Raw genomic sequence first — 20780 nt, 5'->3', positions numbered from 1 at the left:
TATCTACACCATATGGACTGCAGCGGTTCAAGAAGGTGGCTCACCACCATCTTCTCAAGGGCAATTAGGGATGGGCACTAAATGCAGGCCTAGCCAGCGACGCCCACATCCCATCAATGAATAATTTTTTTTTTTTTAACTTCAGTGTTTCATGAAAATGCCTTTTTAAAATATTTTCCAAGGAATTTCAGTTTTTCCACATTGACCCAGGAAATCTTCATTTATTGGTCATATGGGAATTCCTCATCCCACCCTATCTCTCAAATCTCATTCAGGCCTCGATTTCCCCCTAAGCACTCAACTGCTCTGACTCTGGTCTCTTGTGCATCTCCTCTGTCTTCACCCCAACATTGGCAGTGTGTACAGTTACCTAAAGCTCTGGTTTCATCCACCCAGGCACTGTACACAGGAAGTATATTCATGCTGCTTACTTTCACCACACTGAGAAACCCTTCTCAGACTGCACCACTTGGTGCAATATAACAGCAGTGATAGAATTTTGCTAGCATGAATCTCTCTTCACTCCACCTTGGTCTCCTTGCACTACATATCAACACCTGGTTGGATGACCTGCTTCCAAACCTCTACCAAAGTCATTTCAAGCCAGCTACAATGAAGTGTCTGAGAGCAGGCTAGGGTCCAACTCATTACATGGACATTTTTCCCCATCTCCTTCGGACGATATCTGATCTTCATTGGGTACACTCCAACAGCATGGCTGGGATTAGGAACTCAAATGCTCTACACCATCTCAATAAACACATTTTATTTTTTAATAAGCTTAAAGTTGGTTGAAACTGAAGCTTTTCCTTGTCACTGAGGCACTCTGATATGATATACCTTCAATATTTAACACATCAGTGTTTCATGAAAATGCCTTTTTTAATATTTTCCAAGGAATTTCAGTTTTTCACATTCACCCAGGAAATCTTCATTTATTGGTCATATGGTAATTCCTCATCCCACCCTATCATCTCATTCAGGCCTCGATTTCCCCCTAAGCACTCAACTGCTCTGACTCTGGTCTCTTGTGCATCTCCTCTGTCTTCACCCCAACATTGGCAGCAGTGTCTTCAGCTGCCAGAATTGTACTCTAGAATTCATCCTTTAAAAAAACATCCTCAAAACAAATTTCATTGACCAAGCTTTTGCTCATCCACCTTAATTTCTAGGCTTGCTGTTTCTTTTCCTTATGCCTATCTGCGAAGCACCTTGGGGTATTTTTTACATTAAAGGTGCTGTATGAATGCAAGTTGTTGTCATTGTGGGGATTGTTTTGAAGAGCACCCAGTGACCACTATGCACTGGAGGTCGCCCAGTGTCTGTGGAACCATACCCCTGTAAGGAGAGGAGTGGAGCAAATTGGCAAAGAAAAAAATGGAATTAATTTTTTAAACCAATTTTTGTTGGACTTAACTTTGAATACCAGGGCAAAGAGTTTCTGCTTTGGGCTCAGTCGGCAATCCGGGCATAAATTGTGCTCGTTTTCAGAAGTGTATTTTGTTTGCTCAAGTTTCTGCTCAAATTCAGTTGCATATCGCTGAACGTAAAATCTTCCATGAACCAGCGCAATTGGGCAGCATTTTAGAACCTCTTTTTCAAAAATTTTGCATTAAAGAATACTCCTTGCTAAATTTAAGAATCTGGTGCAATTTTATTAAAACAGCTGAAAATGGGTTTATCACAAAAATTAAGCATTTTTAACCAGCGTGTCTAGTCCACCCGATTTTAAATAGCTGAAAATTACTTTGTTTAAAAATATACAGAACCATTTGCTAGTTACATTGGTGCACAGTAGGCACTTTCTTAGTAAATTAAAAATATATATATTTAAAAGGCCCCTATTGGTGCCTTTGCACCTAACAAAAAGCTTAATTTTAAGAGCTTCTTCGAAGGGCCGCAAACGGGCACAATTAGCGGAAACCCGCCATGGTGATTAATTCGATCTGGGGCGTGGCCAGTTTTGTGGGCGCGTCCGGCTTCCCGTGCGACCTTTTTTTAAACCAGCGCCAAAGATTGCAGAAGCTGGATTTACGCTGGATGTAATTTGCACTGGAAATTCCTCTAATTTTTGCACTGGTTTAGCCGATTTTGGGCAAATTGCGCAGGAAATACCGGCGCAACCTAGCGGAAACTCTAGGCCCGCATTTTTTACTGAATTTGACTAATTTACTTTTTACACCTCTGCTAGGTTACGCCTCTTCATATCTAGCAGTATACAGTGAGTATGGTGTGGACGTCTTTGATGTGAACACCATGGAATGGGTCCAAACAATTCTTCTTAGGAAGGTACTGTAGATGGTCACAAAGTCCAGTTTGAGGCAAAGGTCGCTTTTTAATTGTTGCATACCTTGCATATTACAGTATTCAGATTGAATTTTATTTTTTAAACCAGATTCGACCATTAAATGCTGATGGTACACTAAACCAGCTCAACTCTGAACCTCCACGGTTAATATATTTCAAGAATAATTACTCAGGTTTGTTTCATTAATTTCATATGTATGTGTCAGAGTGCATGTCATGTCGCTGTGTATTAGAGAAGTGGACCTTTGCTTTGAGGCTATGTATTGGAAAGTCGAATATTTGCCATTTTGTCCTGAACTCTTACCTTTTAGATGTTGCAGTGCAATTGGCCCCAAACGCTGCACCCTACCCTGTTGAGATCAGCATGCAATTTCACTTTCATGAGCCAGTTGCAACTGAGAGTAAAGGAATGATGTGCAACAGTTTTTGTTCTGGATCTGTGTTTAGAGGTGTTGTAGTGGCGCTTCTTAGTTTCCAAACAGGCAGGCCACTGGGCTGTGGGGCCTTTAACATCGAGTAGACGCGTGTCGAAATAAAACGTTCCCAAACGTAGCTTTGTCTTTTAAACGGTTTACTATAACACTTAACAAACAGAATTACAAAGCAAACACGTATAAACGAACACGGTCAAAAACTGTACTGCTCCAAACCTCACAGCTTCTGCCTCTTTCACCACGTGCAGTTTAAAACTGTAAGATGGCTGCACCCATGTGTGGCTTAGGGACTGTTCCATTGTGGCAAGAATGAAGGGGGTGTCGGACTATACTAGAGCAAGAAAATAGGGGGTTTCTTAATACAATAAGTCGTTCAGGTAAATTAACTGTATTATGCCATTTAGCCACTATTTTAAAGTATTTTCTTAAGCTTTTATGGCTCTTACATTCCGGCCCCTAATTGACTAGGCACATGAAGCATATCAATTACTCAAACATTAAAGAGTCATAAACTAATGAGTTCAACATATTTACAATACAAGTGTCCACTTTTTTCTTTCGTTCAGGAGCTTTTCACGCTGCTTCTTGTAGCAGGCAGAGCTTTGTGATCGGTCTCTCCAGGGTACTGGTCTTGGTTTGCAAACAGATGCGACGAACGACGCCTCTGGAGTCTGGCATGGTCTTAATTATTTTTCCCATCAACCAAGAATTTCTAGGGGCTGAATCATCCACAATTAAGACAATGTCTCTGACGATGAAGTTCCTCTTTATTTTGGACCATTTTTGATGCTCCTGTAGCAGAGGTAAGTATTCTCTTGTCCATCTGGTCCAGAAGAGGTCTGACATATACTGAACTTGCCTCCACTTCCGACGGGCATACAGATCTTCCTTTTTGAAGACTCCCGGGGGCATGGCTGGCTGTGTTTTCAACAACAACAGGTGGTTCGGAGTCAGGGCTTCGAGGTCATTGGGATCATCTGATGTCTTAGTTATCGGTCGGTCATTAATGATGGCTTCGACCTCGCACAGAACGGTTTGGAGTCCCTCGTCGTCCAGCGCTTGCTGCTTCAGTACAGAACTGAGTAGTTTTCTTACGGTGCGTATCTGTCTTTCCCAGACACCTCCGTGGTGGGATGCAGCCGGAGGATTGAAGATCCACTTAATTCCTGTTTGCATCATGGCTTCCTGTATTTTAGGCTGATTCCAACCTTCAATAGCTTCCCGTAGTTCTCTCTCCGCTCCGACGAAATTAGTGCCATTATCAGAACGCATAATGGACACCTGTCCTCTTCTACAGACAAAGCGCCGCAAGGCGTTAATACAGGAATCAGTGTCAAGCGTGTGTGCCACCTCAATATGAACTGCTCTGATGGTCAAACAAGTGAAAAGCACGCCATATCTCTTGACAAGGCTCCGTCCTCGCTTTACCTCGAAAGGCCCGAAATAGTCCACCCCTACGTTTGTAAATGGGGGCTTGTCTGGTAACAAACGGTCTTCAGGCAGGTCTGCCATTTTCTGCTCCCCAGCTCTAGCGTGTAACCGTCTGCAAACAATACATTCAGAGAGTATTTTTCTTATTAAGGAATTAGCTCCTGGAATCCAATATCTTTGTCTTAGCTTCGCAAGCGCGTGATTCCTCCCACTGTGTCCAATACTCTGGTGTATATGCTGAAGAATGAGAGTAGCAACCCGGAGGTCCTTAGAAAGGATAGCAGGATGCTTGGCCTCCTCTGGCATAGCAGATTTGTTTAGTCTCCCTCCCACCCTCAGTACTCCATCTTGCAGTGTAGGGTCCAGCTTGTAGATATGACTACCTTTCTTGATTGGAGTATTTTGCTGTAGAGCTTCGGTTTCTTCTGGGTATCTTTGTCTTTGACTGAAGCAAACTATCTCCTTCTCAGCCTTGGCCAAATCCTCCACGGTCAATGAATTCTTGCTCAATGTGGTCTTGTGCTGATGCATATACTGCTGTAGAAGCATTCTCTGCTTATCAGGGTTACTTTCAGACTGACTGATAGTGGCTTGGTACTCTTTTCTCTTACCGCTCAGGTGTAGCAGCAACTCTTTCAACCTTAGAAACCATGCAACTGCTTTCCTCAACTGGTGCCATCCTGAGAAATGGTTAACAAGCTTGTTCACTGTGTCAAAGTTCTCTTTCGTAGTTATGAGATTTACTGTGACTGATCTCTTGACTTCGACGTCGTCTTCAGCAATCTGACTTGGCATATCTGGTCTTTCTGGCCATGATCTCTCTGTTTCCAGCAGATAACTTGGGCCTTGTATCCAAGTTTCACTCCTCATGAAGTTTTCAGCCTTCAATCCCCGTGAGGCTTGATCTGCTGGGTTTAATGAGGTGTTTACGTACCTCCATTGAGATGGTTGTGTAGCTTCTCTAATGGATGAGATTCTGTTTGCTACGAAGGTCTTGAAGCGTATCTTCTCATTCTCTATATACTTCAGCACCGTCGTGCTATCCGTCCAGAAGACAGATTCTTCTAATGGGAGCTGTAACTCTTTACGCATCACCTGGTCAACTTTAACTGCAACAACCGCTGCCGTCAATTCCAGTCTCGGGATGGTGACCTGCTTCAGCGGAGCCACCCTGGATTTTCCCCATGAGGAAGGCACAATGTTTCTGGCCCTGTTGATTTGTCAGCAAGAGGTAGGTAGCCGTGCCATAGCCGTCCTCACTGGCGTCCGAGAAATGATGTAGTTGAGCCATCTTTGTAACTCCAAAACTCGCGGGCTTGATGCATCTACTGACGTTGAAGCTAGAAAGTTGTTGCAAATCTGTCAGCCATCTGTGCCATCTCTGAGCTTGACCTTCTGGGATATCTTCATCCCATCCTCTCTTGTCTCTACACAGCTCTCGTAGCATCAGCTTCACCGGCAGAATGAGTGGTGCCAGGAATCCGAGAGGGTCGTAGATGGAACTGACCACGGAGAGAATCCCTCGTCTTGTGGATGGTCTTTCGTTCACCATTATCCTGAAGTTGAACGTGTCTGACTCGATGCACCATTGTACACCAAGAGCTCTCTTGATAGGAAGGACATCGTGGCTCAGGTCCAGATCTTTGACTTCAGTGGCTCTTTCCTTTTCTGGGATAGAAGCTAGAACTGCTCTGCTGTTGCTTATCCACTTAGTCAGATGGAATCCTCCATTCGAACACAGAGTTCTAAGGTCTCTTGACAGTGCGATGGCATCGTCTTCTGTTGACACGGACTTCAGACAGTCATCGACATAAAAGTTTCTGAAGATTGTCTCCACAGCCTCGGATGGTGCTTTGCCCTTGCCATCTTCTGCAGTTTTTCTGAGAGCGTAGCTTGCACAGCTGGGAGATGATGTGGCTCCAAACAGGTGTACGGCCATTCTACATTCCACCATCGCTTCACTAACGTCGCCATCTGGCCACCAAAGGAAACGCAGAAGATCAGCATCTTCGTCAGGGATTCTGACTTGGTAGAACATTGATTCTATGTCTGCCATCATGGCAACGAGCTCTTGTCTAAACCTAGTCAAGACGCCAATGAGGGTATTAGTAAGATCAGGACCTTGAAGCAGCTGGTCATTCAATGAAGTTCCTCTGAATGAGGCGGCGCAGTCAAACACTACACGGATCTTTTTCTTCTTTGGGTGATACACCCCGTGATGAGGAATGTACCAGACCCTTCCATCGTCTCTGTTCAACTGTTCTTCGGGCACTTTTACAGCATAGCCTTTCGCTATGATGTTTCTCATGAAGTCTTTGTAGTCTTCGTGAAAGTCGGGGTTCTTGTTCAGCTTTCTCTTTAGACTGATGGCGCGTTGCTCTGCTATGCAGCGATTGTTCGGCATCTTCGCGGTCTGTCTTCTCAGTGGCAAACCAATGTGATAGTGGCCATCAATGAACTGTGTAGACCTTGTCATCAAACCCATGAACTGATGGTCTTCTTGTGACATCTCTGTCTTTTCCTCACAGCTGCGTTCTGAGAAGTCTGCGTTGAACTGCTGTATCAACAGCTCTTCAATGCTTGCGATAGAGATGCGATTAACTGTGACGTTTTGTCGTTCCTCCTTGTTCGACTTGTGGCCATCATCTCTCCTTACCGGTCCATTGATTACCCATCCAAGGGCTGTCCTGACGGCGTAGGGTCCGTCATCCTTGCTGTTTATCACCTGCCATGGCTCCATAGTTTTGTAGGCATTGGTTCCAATTAATAGGCCAATTTCTGCTTCAATGTATGGGAGACGCACCTTTTCTAGGTAGGGCCATCTATCCACATCCTTCTGCAGGGCTAGGTTCCCTATTCTAACAGGAATCTCCCTCTGTGTGAAAACATTAGGCAGGTCTATGAAGTCCTTCTCTTCAAGTCCACACACTTCTAGGTCTGACAGGATATAGCTTTGCATTGACTTCTCATGACCCATGGTGCGTAATAGGATTTCTGTTCTTCTGCCTCTAACGTTCAGCTGTCGCATGAGTGATTCTGTGCAGAACGTTGCTGAACTACCTGGATCCATGAAGGCGTAAGTCTCCACAACCTTCTCACTCCTCTTAGACTTGATCCTTACTGGTACGATGGCAAGAATACAGTCACTGTCACCGGCCCCAGTGAGTCCACAAGTCTCTGGTTCTAGCGACACCAGAGCACTTGAAACAACCTTCTCGTCGGTATTGTTTTCTTCACCCTTCTTAGAGACTTGTTCTTCTTTATGGATATGCAGCAGACTGGGATGTTTCCGAGTGCACTCTCTGCATGTTGTTCTTTGCTTACAGTTTCTACTCAGGTGCCCCTGAGAGAGACATCCAAACCATAGGCCGTTGTACTTCAGGAATTCGATTCTGTCCTTATGTGGCTGTGCTTTGATGTCGCTGCAGAAATCCAATGTATGATTCTTCTGGCAGAATAAGCATGGCTTCTGAAAGGCATTAGCAGGCGTCACTGTGCTGCTCTTTTTGGGAGATGAGTTCTGGGGCCTTTCTTCCTCGGCCTGAGTGACGATAGTTGCAAAGCTGCTTCCCCTGGAACCACCTTTCCTGAGAGTCTTTGATTCAGCAGGCTTGGCTTTCACTCTTCCATCGGTGGTCAGGCTGACATCCTGGATGTTTCCAAACAATGGGTCCCTAGCAATTTTAGCCTGTTTGTCTATGAAATTCACTAAGTCTGCAAACCTGGCTCTACTTTTCCGTCTCTCCATTATCTCAAAGGCTGTTCTTCTCCATTGTTCTCTCATCCTGTAAGGAAGCTTAGAGATGACGATTCTCATAGTCGTAGGATTGTCCATCTCTTCCATGAATTCAACATCCTCCATGGTGTTGCGACATCCTATGAGGAAGAGAACATATGCGTTCAATGCCTCTCCGTCTTCCGATCTGATCTGTGGCCACTTGGTAGCCTTTTCGATATATGCAGTGGCTATCTTCAGCTCGTTACCATAGTGCTCCTGCAGCAACTTCCTGGCTTCTATGTATCCCCGGTCCGGTCTCATGTGTTCACAGCTTCTGACCAGGTCTTGTGGTTTACCACTGGTGTACTGTCCCAGGTAGTACAACTTATCACTGCTGCTCTCTGTCTTGGAGTCAATGGCTTGTTCAAAGGATCTGATGAAGGGCTTATACTTGAGTGGGTCGCCTTGGAACACTGGTATGTCTCTTTGAGGGAGTCGAAACAGATTCTGTTGTTTTACAAGCATCTCTGTAATTTCGTTCTGACGTTGCATCACTCGGTATAGGCTTCTCCCTGTGTCTTCAGGCCTCTGGTGGTCATCAGCAGGGTCTAGTCTAGACTGTCTGACGTCTGGGGTAGCATCACGTGCTCCTGTTAGTGGAGAGGCCACGCTGTAATGCCGGGGAATTGCTTTCGGGCTCTGTTGTAACTCTTGAAGGTGCCCTGGATCCAACTCTATGTGGCAACGTTGACTGGCAGTGGCTCCCGCCGTCCCGTGAGCCTTCATAATCTTCGTACGCACTCAACCTGGCATCTGAGACCTTGATAGCTGTTTTCATCTCCAGCCGTTCTTTCTTTGCCTGCACCTGGGCCCGCTGGGCCTGCAGTTGGGCCTGTTGGGCCTGCAGTTGGGCCTCTTGGTTGGACCTGCAGTTGGGCCTCTTCCCGTTCAAGAGCTTGCTTCTCATCTAAAGATGCTGCGCGCGCCATCAACGCCGCCCGTTCAGCCTCCGCTCTCGTGCGTCGCGCCGAGCTTGTGGTAGAAGCGACTGACCTGCGTCCAGAAACAGAGCTACCTTCTTTTCGATTTTTGCTCGGTCTGGCGGAAGTCTCTGAAATGCTATCGTCTGGTCCGACTTCATCGTCAACCTTATCTTTCTCTGCTGTATCAGCATCTTGACGAATTTTTAACATCCACTGCTCCGTGGCCTTGATATCGTCCTTAATGCTGGTTGATTTAAGATCAAACCAGTCGTGCTGATCAGTGTTTCCCTCTTCTTCAGACAGAAGTGCTAATACATCTTCATTGAGTATATTAAATTCTTCATGCAGCTTGGAGAAATCGTAATACATCATGTCTTCAGCTTTCTTAATATTAGCATTATCTTCCATGAGACGATCAATTATCTTCATTTTTCCAGTTATCTGAACTACTTTAGCCTTCCTTGCACCTATGCTTCTATGTAACTTCTCTTCCCTTGCCTTTGGGGTGAGCTTTATTTCCCTCTTTTGGCCAGCAATCCTTCTGGCTGGGGGAAGCTCCTGGCTCCGTAAGGCCTCGGCCATTTTATCCGCAGCTCTTATTTAGCTTCTCAACAGAATGAACAAAGCAAGTAACAGTCACTGTACCTTCGCTTTCTTAAATTGTCGTCTGGCTCCGTGACCATTCATGTATACGTTCGCCGACGATTCCGTCCCTTCCTTCTTAGGGAGCTAGTTTTTGACTAATGTAGTGGCGCTTCTTAGTTTCCAAACAGGCAGGCCACTGGGCTGTGGGGCCTTTAACATCGAGTAGACGCGTGTCGAAATAAAACGTTCCCAAACGTAGCTTTGTCTTTTAAACGGTTTACTATAACACTTAACAAACAGAATTACAAAGCAAACACGTATAAACGAACACGGTCAAAAACTGTACTGCTCCAAACCTCACAGCTTCTGCCTCTTTCACCACGTGCAGTTTAAAACTGTAAGATGGCTGCACCCATGTGTGGCTTAGGGACTGTTCCATTGTGGCAAGAATGAAGGGGGTGTCGGACTATACTACTGGAGCAAGAAAATAGGGGGTTTCTTAATACAATAAGTCGTTCAGGTAAATTAACTATTATGCCATTTAGCCACTATTTTAAAGTATTTTCTTAAGCTTTTGTGGCTCTTACAGGAGTGTCTGTGATTTTTTTTTTTTTAGGTAAAAGTGTAGTAAATTTATAGTCACTTTGTGGAATACTGTCTTATTTTTCATTTTAATTGAACATTTTTAAACATTATTCCATTGACATACCACAACAATGTTGAGTTCCAGCTATTTTGATAAATAAAATCTAGCATGTACTCAATTTTATTCCAATTATATTTATTTGAGAATTACTGACCATCTCATTGTCAGAGAATTTATATTTTGCAAGTATGAAAGTCATAAATCACATATTTGAAGCAGCACTTAACATTGTGTGCAATGCGGTGTGCTGCTTTTTTTCAGGAATTATTTTTTAAAAGGTGACTGAAGTCTTAAAGATGCCAAGGTAAATGCACCACACAGTGTAGTACTGAGCTATATAGAGCAAAAAGATTCCAGGCTCAATCTATGGTCTGTGCTGATTTTAAATTCTCAGCTAAGACAGTGGTGGGGACACTGCAGTCATTGTTCCTGGATTAGACAAAAAAATTAACCAGGGTTCCCACTCCTGACTACTATCCCATGATCCCTGATAAAAGAAACACATGAGAATGCTGAGTGAAGACAAGGTAGGAGCAGCCTGCCAACATTCACTGAGAGGCCACTTGAGTAAAATTCTGGACAGTTACCAGTGGCATCGCTGTTACCCTACTCAAGCATCAGTTACGATCTTTAAGACTGAAGACAACTAGGAGGAAAAACTCTTACAGGGCCCATGTACCATTGAATAACTAAGTATCTCAATGGCAACATTGTTTACTTTCTCCAGTTGATTAGTTCCCAAATATTTGTCAATTCATATGAAAGACCATCCAGCTTTCTTGAATTTTATGCTCATGAAAGGTCAGTCATAACTCCTCATCTTTGGAAAGATAACCTTTGTATAGCTTGTAATATAGCCATGCATCCACACTATCACAAGCTGAGACTGCTATGATTAATTCACTGCCTTTTAACATCCTTTTTAGCATCTTGGCTGTAATTCCACACGAGGTATAGAGGCCTCATGTCTTAATTGTCTGACACAATTGGCTTTATGATGGGCATTTATTTCAAACAAACATTATTTACAGAGGGAGACGATTTGAGTGTGCCAGACACTTCAGACAACAGCAGAAAGCAGTTGCTCAGAACTCGCAGCAAAAAGAGGTTTGCTTTTAAGATACCAGAAGAGGAAAGGTTACAACAAAGACGGTAGGCTAACATCCTTGAGCAACGTTACAATACATGTCATTTCAGAGATGTTGAGCCACTTTTAATGGCAAATTTCAGATCTTGATTTGCATGTATTATCTATGTTTTCATACCAGGGAGATGCTGAGAGATCCTGAGATGCGGTCAAAGCTGATATCAAATCCAACAAACTTCAACCATGTGGCTCACATGGGACCAGGAGATGGCATGCAAGTACTTATGGATCTCCCACTGGTAAATATGGGGGAGGGATAGTGAAACTGCAATATTTTTGTCCAACTGAAATGTTTATTTTCCATTTAGTTAGATTGCAAACTTAGCACAGTGCAGAAATGTTGTTAAGTATTGTGCCCAAATTATTTTGTAAATTAACTAAACTGCAGAGATTAATTGTTTAATCTATTTACAACATAAGTGAAAAATGCATTCTGGGGAGTTGGAATTAGTCTTGAAGTGCCATAAACAAATTTGTAAGAGTAATTAAAGATGAAGTGTTCAGAAAGGTCTCCAGCTTTATCTATTCATGTAACAGTATCACACATTCGAAACGGTTCATTCTACACTGTATCTGAACTCACCCGTGTTTGCACTTTCTAGTTTTCTTTTTACTTTATGTCCTTATGTGCCTTCATTCCTTTTAATTAGGGAGCATCTCTTCATTTTAAGCTTCACACTGCAATGAAAACATAACTTGTTAAATCAAGAAACTTACTGACACCAAGTAATTCATCAGGTCTTGCATGTATAGGCTGAGCATTTACTATCTTTGTGGGTTTCAAAATATTAAACATACATGCAGCAAGCTAAAAATCTATTATCATAGTTTTTAAACGTTTTATCATTCTAAAATAAGCATTATGAAAGTCAGACTTTTAGCATCATTTCTTTATGAAACAGGATTTGTTTTTGATACTCTGATTTTAGTTCCAAAATCTAAAACTGTGTTTTAAATGTTTGTGGGAATCATAGAATAGCACAATAGTTTATTTGATGTTTTTCCTGAGATAATTAACTAGTCTGTTTCCTTTTGTTGACTTGGCAGAATGAGTTTCCTTCCCCCTCATCCTCTCGACACCATGCCCAGATATCTCCTCCAACCAACTTCGAGCACGTCTATCACATGAGCCCACTCTCTGCTGAAATCTATCTCCAGAATGATCATTCCTCACTGCAAGGCTTACCTCTGCTCTCTTCCTCTTCCTGTCCCTCTTCCTCTTCCTGTCCCTCTTCCTCTTCCTCAGTCAGGGTAGGAATACCTATCCCAAAGTGCAGCTGGTTATATCCTCGAAAAACAAAATCATCTTAAGCTCAATGTTTATAGAGGTATTGAGCATTTCTTGAAAAAGGAAAACAAATTGAATTTAATCTTTCACTTGTTGCTGCAGAGTGTGTCACCAGTGTCTCAGGATGAGCAGTTAAGAGAAAAGCGTGTTTCCCATTCCAACCTTTCAAGACAACAGCGAAGCAAACAGTACATTACACGTACAGCATCAGGTAATGACATTTGCTTTGTGTAATTACATGGTCCTTTGTATTAAGCATCCTTGTATTGTACATGGGTGTCACTAACCTCATGATTAAGAAACAAAAGCATTTAAAAGAACTGCATGTTCTAGATCACTGCACAAGTGGAGAAACAAGTGTTTCTAATAGAAACCGCCATATGTGGAAATCTATTATCACCATCACAGAAAAAAAATTATTTGTTATATCTACATAGTAACTTATTTTAAATTGTATAACTTTCTCTTTTTAAAATCAATCTCTTCCCCAGCTCCATCCCGGGGCATGTATGGGATGGGGGAATTGTTCTTGGAATAGATTATTCATTAAAATACATAAGGGAAAAAAAGCATTCAGTATTACTATCTTCCTCAACCTTGGCTTTAGATAAAATACGTAGGTAAGAGCCAAGGTAGGAAAGCCTCTTCTTTGCCAGCTAAAGAAAGCAGGTAGGATATTAATAAATCTCAGCTCTACAGACCCAAGGGCCTGTTAAATAGCAATCTTGGGTTTTTGTCTGGATTCAAAAACTAGTGCAAATGGGCAGAATGTCCAGAATCTTTCGTTCCCACACAATAGATTCAGAAGACCCATTAGAAAAGAGCACTGAATTTAGATCTCCAATGAATACAACTAAAGACTACATAGTAGAGGTTTTAAAATAAAAACACAAAAATGCTGGAAATACTCAGCAGATCAGACAGCATCTGTGGAGAGAGAAACAGAGTTAATGTTTCAGGTCAATGACCCTTCGTCAGAACTGGAAAAAGTTAAGGATGTAACAGGTTTTAAGCAAGTGCAGGGGCGGGGAGGGGAGGAAAGAACAAAAGGGGAGGTCTGTGATAGGGTGGAAGGCAGGAGAGATTAAATGACAAAGGGGATAATGGTGCAAGGCAAAAGGAGATGGTAATGGGACAGGTAAAGAAACAAAAGAAGTTTTAAAATGCTTGTTTCCACAAGGAAGATGTGCGGGTTAGGTTGATTGGCTATGATAAATTGACCCTTAGTGTTAGGGGGATTAAATACGTGGGGTTACGGGGAATAGGGTGGGATATGTGTTGGTGTAGGGGTTACAGGGATCGGGTGGGATATGTGTCGGTGCAGGCTCGATGGGCCGAAATGGCCTCTATCTGCACTGTGGGGTTTCTGTGATTCTGTGATATTCATGGTAACACTAACCATTATATGATGTCTGTCAAACTGTTAACTTTGCAAAGCTTTCTGTTAACAAAAGGGAAAAGCATTACTATAGAGAATGCTACCATCCCACATAAATGCTAAGCAACTTAATCTGCCAAGCTGGGTGCTTGGATCGCTCTTCCTAGCTCTAGACACAATGACCTTTTAGCATTAATATTTATATTTAAGCTTCTGGCAGTAGAAGAAAGTAGTAGCAGTTTTCATCCTCGTTTAAATTCCACCTTGGCCTCGCCCCTACCTATCTTTGTAACCGCTTCCAACCCTATGCCAAACCCCCAAACTCTTCCTCTGACTTTGGCCTGTTATGCATCTCCCCTTCCCTTCACCCCATCATTGGCAGCCATGCCTTCAGCCACCTTGGCCCTCATTAAACCTTCATTTGTGTGATTAACTGGGAAATAAGGTATATGCTACATTTGTTCTTCCCTTTAAATTCTTACAAAACAGAGAAACGATGACTTTTATTTAAAAAAAAAAAAAAAAAAAAAAAAAAAGGCTGTCCAGGCACCAAAGCAGCACTAATCAATGTTATTGATCATTATTTTTTTTGAAAGTGCATTCTCAGTGCAACATTGTATGCCTTACTGAATTTGAGGGGGAAGGACTAGACAGATTCAGATAAAGAAGGCCCTTCAGTCATTGATCACATCCTTCCTGAATATCAGCCGTACCATTTTTCCTTTACAGCATTTAGCCGTTAGGACACCAGCATTTCAGCTTCTGACACCTACCTGGCAAGCAACCTGCTCCAGCTGTTGATTACCCTCTGTGTAAATAAATACTTTGATATCTGTCCTAAACATGCCCATCACAGCCCTGAACCGATACCTTATTGTCCTGCTCCTTTACCTTTTCTATCCAATTAAGTACCTCCTAAAGGTCCCTTCTGAGATGTTGCTTTTAAATGATGAAGAGCCCTAACTTGTAAGTTGTTATCTAGCTGATCCCTAAAGTACTTGGAATCAACCACAATGCCCCTCTCTTCACTGCCTATAGGATTTGGGTGATGCCAGAACTGTACACAATACACACCAGAGCGTTGTACAGTTTCAGCATAGCTCCTGGAGATTTGGGTGATGCCAGAACTGTACACCATACACACCAGAGCGTTGTACAGTTTCAGCATAGCTCCTGGAGATTTGGGTGATGCCAGAACTGTACACAATACACACCAGAGCGTTGTACAGTTTCGGCATAGCTCCTGGAGATTTGGGTGATGCCAGAACTGTACACCATACACACCAGAGCGTTGTACAGTTTCAGCATAGCTCCTGGAGATTTGGGTGATGACAGAACTGTACACAATACACACCAGAGCGTTGTACAGTTTCAGCATAGCTCCTGGAGATTTGGGTGATGCCAGAACTGTACACAATACACACCAGAGCGTTGTACAGTTTCAGCATAGCTCCTGGAGATTTGGGTGATGCCAGAACTGTACACCATACACACCAGAGCGTTGTACAGTTTCAGCATAGCTCCTGGAGATTTGGGTGATGACAGAACTGTACACAATACACACCAGAGCGTTGTACAGTTTCAGCATAGCTCCTGGAGATTTGGGTGATGCCAGAACTGTACACAATACACACCAGAGCGTTGTACAGTTTCAGCATAGCTCCTGGAGATTTGGGTGATGCCAGAACTGTACACAATACACACCAGAGCGTTGTACAGTTTCAGCATAGCTCCTGGAGATTTGGGTGATGCCAGAACTGTACACAATACACACCAGAGCGTTGTACAGTTTCAGCATAGCTCCTGGAGATTTGGGTGATGCCAGAACTGTACACCATACACACCAGAGCATTGTACAGTTTCAGCATAGCTCCTGGAGATTTGGGTGATGCCAGAACTGTACACAATACACACCAGAGCGTTGTACAGTTTCAGCATAGCTCCTGGAGATTTGGGTGATGACAGAACTGTACACAATACACACCAGAGCGTTGTACAGTTTCGGCATAGCTCCTGGAGATTTGGGTGATGCCAGAACTGTACACAATACACACCAGAGCGTTGTACAGTTTCAGCATAGCTCCTGGAGATTTGGGTGATGACAGAACTGTACACAATACACACCAGAGCGTTGTACAGTTTCGGCATAGCTCCTGGAGATTTGGGTGATGCCAGAACTGTACACAATACACACCAGAGCGTTGTACAGTTTCAGCATAGCTCCTGGAGATTTGGGTGATGCCAGAACTGTACACCATACACACCAGAGCGTTGTACAGTTTCAGCATAGCTCCTGGAGATTTGGGTGATGCCAGAACTGTACACAATACACACCAGAGCGTTGTACAGTTTCAGCATAGCTCCTGGAGATTTGGGTGATGCCAGAACTGTACACAATACACACCAGAGCGTTGTACAGTTTCAGCATAGCTCCTGGAGATTTGGGTGATGCCAGAACTGTACACCATACACACCAGAGCGTTGTACAGTTTCAGCATAGCTCCTGGAGATTTGGGTGATGCCAGAACTGTACACAATACACACCAGAGCGTTGTACAGTTTCAGCATAGCTCCTGGAGATTTGAGCTCAACTGATTTGCAAATACAGTCCAGCAATATGTTTGTTTTGTTTATTGCCACCTCAGTTTGATTACGGTGAGATAACACCCCTAGGTTTCTTTCGACTTGAGTCGGATGTACCAGGGGTCTGGGATGGGATCCTTCCTGTACCTGGTATAAATAAATGACCAACACTCCAGTCTCAATACAAAGTGGTTGAACTGCAGATGGCACCAAGCTAGAGGGAACTAAGGATTCAGAGGAAGCAGCCAAGATCATATAAACCCTTGACAAGTTCTATTCCACCTAAGAAGTATCTGTGCTTTTTATTTTCGTTCTAATGTGAAATTATTGAACTTCATTTGTCACTAATCAGCCAAGTTTCATACTTTGTGAAGCTCCCTTTATATGGCTGCTTTCTCTGAATCCATAGTTCCCTCTAGCTTGGTGCCACCTGCAGTTTAACCACTTTGTATTGCGACTGGAACGTTAGCCATTTATTTATACCAGCTACAGGAAGGATCCCATCCCAGACCCCTGGTGCATCCCACTCAATACCTTTCACCCCAATGCACCTAGCTCTCCTTAGTTACCTTTTACTTCCTTTTAGTCCGTTACTAATACATGCCCACATCTTGTCCTTGATACCCACTGACTTTAGTTGATAGCCAAAGCTTTCTGAAGTCTAGATCTACTACATCATATAGTTTTCCTGCCAAAAAGTCTGAGATTGGCCAGGCAAGAATTATCCCTTCTGGAGCTATGTTGGCTGTAATTTATTAGGTTATTTTCATTTGGATGTTCTTCATCTCTACTTCTGATTATTGATTCCATTAGTTTTCTGTAGTTGCCAGGGATGAGTCTTGTGTGGTTCTTAAATATGGTATCTAGAAATAGCTGTGCTACTCATTAAATATATACTGACATATGATGTACTAATTTCTTATACTTAGGTGGGGAAGCTGTTATGACATCACGTAATATCTCCGATCCTGACCAAGATTTTGAGAGAGAGGTAGGTATTTAGATGTAATTGTTCAGGTTCAGTTCATATGCAATGACAACGAAATGAAAATAAAGTATTTTTCAGCATTTGATATTTTCTTGATGGAGATTAGCAGCAAACATAAACTGATATGCTTACCTTTTTATATGTCAGCAGGACTCTGATTCAACAAGGCATTCAACACCTTCAAACAGCTCAAACCCAAGTAGCCCGCCGAGCCCAAACTCTCCTCACAGGAACCAAATTACACTGGATGGTTTGGACCACTCCGGCTGTGATGCATGACTGTTGCCTCCAGCAACACTTTACAGTGCATAAAGCCACACACCAATAGGATTCTCCATTTTCATAAGATTCTTTTCCTCTTGAAAAATGGATTTTTGCTGAATTACTACAAGAAAGTGCCAAGAATGAAGAATAATTTCTTCGGTTAATTCTTGCTGATTGCACATTAAATTATGTATTCACGCTCCTTTATGAACAATTCCAGCTTATTTTGACTGTCAGCCCAATAAAATGACTGACTTGACTAAGTGTCACTCATATTCTTTGGTGATTACGGTTTTGTGCAGTGTTGATAAGTTGCAGCCTTTAACAGCCAAATAAATTTAGGATTGTGAGGCCCACACATTCTTTCACACCAACCTTTCCTTCCAAATTTCTAATATAGTTGGTAAATGGTGAAATAAAATTGTCCGTGTACTGTTCTTGTTTGTGCATCTTAGTTTATATATATATATAAAAAAGAAAAAAATGTTTTCTTCAGGGTATACATGACACCAGTAAATAATACTGTGAATAAGAATTTTAGTTGCTTTTTGTATTACTGTTTTTAACCTCTGAAGTAGATGTCCTTTCTTTGTGCTGTATTGTAGTGAAAGATCACATCTATGGACCCAATGCAGAAATATTAATGCTGGGAAATGCCAGACTTGGACCTGCTGCATCTTCAAATATACAATTATTGTAAAAGACACAGAAAGCGTGATTGTCCTAACTGCTGATCAAGAGGTAGCATAGATATAAGGAACTGGACTCTGGGATACAAAGCTGCATTAATTTGATCATTTTCAAAATCTGTCTCTGCATGAATATACATTCCTACAAAAGTGTTGTACTGGTTATGTTCTTTAAAAACAAAAAGTATCCACAGCAGTCTTATACATTTTGATGTGCACCCAGATGATGTGCTCCTGGTGGATGCAGTTAATGTGTGTGTGTGTGTGTGTGTGTGTGTGTGTGTGTGTGTCAATGTATATATAACTCATGTTCAGTGTATGATAACATTATTACTCATAGAATTGTGTCCATATTGCATTAAAGGCTTGTACACCACAGCCAGTATATCCATTTTGTCATCACACCTGTGTGCCTTCTGTGCCGTATTTATGACAATTTACTGTTCATACAGATGCAGTATGATTTCCCTATTCAAGATCACTGTAAAGAGCTTGCATGTTTGTCACCCAGATCCCTGACCGAGTGGATGGTAATTGTGACGTGCCACATTAAGCAACTAATCAAACTTCTTTCTCTCTCATTTACTTAAAAGGGCTCACTGTGGAGCCTAACACTACTGGTGAAACAGTTTGATTTTTTTCTGTTAATTTGTGAAAGTGGGGAGTCTTAAAATCGGCTAACCACTCTTTGTAATTATGGAATTGTGCTTTGACAAAATATTGAAAATTGACCTGTCAATAAAGCATAAGAGGGAGGTACCAAACTGTTTAATAGTCTGTGTTTACATAAACAAAGACCTTGAAATGACTCCATGGAATATTGTCAAAGAAACAATAATGCATTCTTTTGAAATTCTTCACTACACTATTTTAGCAGCACCATTAAGCCATTTCAATAAAAAAAGATTGAATGGCTTAAACCCTCTGCTAGAATAGAGAGAGGAATATCGCGGGAGAGGCCCAGTGAGTATTTTAAAAGAGCGCAGTGTATCTGAGTGGCCAGAGAGCAGAACATCACAGGAGAGACCCGGTGATATTTAAAAAGGATGCGGAGTATCGGAGTGGCCAGACAGTGGAACATCACGGGAGAAAAATCTGAAAAAGGACGTCATAGCAAACACAGGATGGAACGGTGAAACCCAAGGAATAAAAGCTAAGTGTTTCATTTATTTATTTACGTTTTAATATTTAACTATATAGGTGATATGGGGCTACTAAGCTTAAAAATATATATACAACCTAAGCGGCAAGGGCAAAAACTAAACTCCACTTTAAGTAGACAGTAACCTTAAGTAAAATGCCAGGGCAGCTGAGACTCATTGCATGCACATCCTGTGCCATGTGCGCACTTGAGGATGCTTCATGTGTCCTGAACAACGTGTGGAGGAAGTGGCTTCGGCAGCTCGAGCTTGGGGTTTCTGAACTTGAACGGCTGGTATCACTACAGGGCCGAGGGGAGGATGACCGTTCCTTGGATCGTATGGTTCAGGAGATGCTCACCCCACCGTTCAGGTGGAAAGTGAGTGTGGCCATCTGGCGTGGTAGGAAGAAGAGGCAGGCAGGCAGTGCAGAAATCTCCTGGGATTGTGGCACTCTCAAATCGGTTTTCAGTGCTGAATACTGGTGAGGGTGACTGCACCTTGGAAGAGTGCAGTCTAGAGAAAATCCACAACATCGGGGGGCAAAAGTAGCATGGAGTCCAGTTCTACAAAGTACTAAACTCAGAATTTGGTAAGTGAGGGAATTTTAAGGGTCAATCTCTTTCTAATTAGTTATGTTTTGCATTTAGCATTTAACTTAACTTTGAAAGAAACTACAAGTTAAGGTTAAAGTGTTTGGCAGTGGTAAACAAGCTGCCTGTGAGTGGCAGTTGCACAGTTAATTAGGTGGCTAGCTAGAACTGGTTACCTGGTAACTACTGTCAGCAGGGGCTGACTCGGATCTCTGGAATTTCTGCTAGTATAAATACACGAGGCTTTTGCTAACGCACAGAGTAAGTAGCACTGAGTTTTTTAAATTTGTTTATGGGATGTGGGCGTCGCTGGCAAGGCCAGCATTTATTGCCCATCCCTAATTGCCCTTGAGAAAGTGGTGGTGAGACGCTTTCTTGAACCGCTGCAGTCCATGTGGTGAAGGTACTCCCACAGTGCTGTTAGGTAGGGAGTTCCAGGATTTTGACCCAGCAACGATGAAGGATCGATGATATACTTCTAAGTCAGGATGGTGTGTGACTTGGAAGGGAACTTCAAGGTAGTGGTGTTCCCATGCGCCTGCTGCCCTTGTCATTCTAGGTGGAAGAGGTCGTGGATTTGGGAGGTGCTGCCGAAGAAGCCTGGGTG

The 20780-nt window shown here is 42.7% G+C and overlaps 1 protein-coding gene across 5 annotated transcripts in view; it reads left to right on the top strand.

Annotated features, from left to right (window-relative positions):
* cdc42bpb (CDC42 binding protein kinase beta (DMPK-like)) overlaps positions 1-18011 on the top strand; it is a 218261-nt gene extending 200250 nt beyond the window's left edge. For 3 of the 5 annotated variants that reach the window (XM_086003023.1, XM_086003027.1, XM_086003025.1), the window contains 7 exons: positions 2192-2289; positions 2396-2480; positions 11136-11256; positions 11373-11490; positions 12642-12750; positions 17430-17491; positions 17636-18011. In XM_086003023.1, the coding sequence (XP_085859149.1) occupies positions 2192-2289; positions 2396-2480; positions 11136-11256; positions 11373-11490; positions 12642-12750; positions 17430-17491; positions 17636-17767 (725 nt within the window). In that variant the 3' untranslated portion in view covers positions 17768-18011. The remainder of the gene's footprint in view (positions 1-2191; positions 2290-2395; positions 2481-11135; positions 11257-11372; positions 11491-12641; positions 12751-17429; positions 17492-17635) is intronic. The other 2 variants (XM_086003024.1, XM_086003026.1) reach the window with 1 other exon arrangement.
* The last annotated feature ends 2769 nt before the right edge of the window (positions 18012-20780 follow it).

Source organism: Somniosus microcephalus, chromosome 12 (genome assembly GCF_052327205.1).
Source record: "Somniosus microcephalus isolate GS21.2 chromosome 12, FLI_Smic_1.0, whole genome shotgun sequence".
Lineage (NCBI taxonomy): Eukaryota > Metazoa > Chordata > Chondrichthyes > Squaliformes > Somniosidae > Somniosus > Somniosus microcephalus.
Note: the sequence above shows the minus strand (reverse complement) of the source record. Positions and strands in the feature narration are given on the sequence as shown.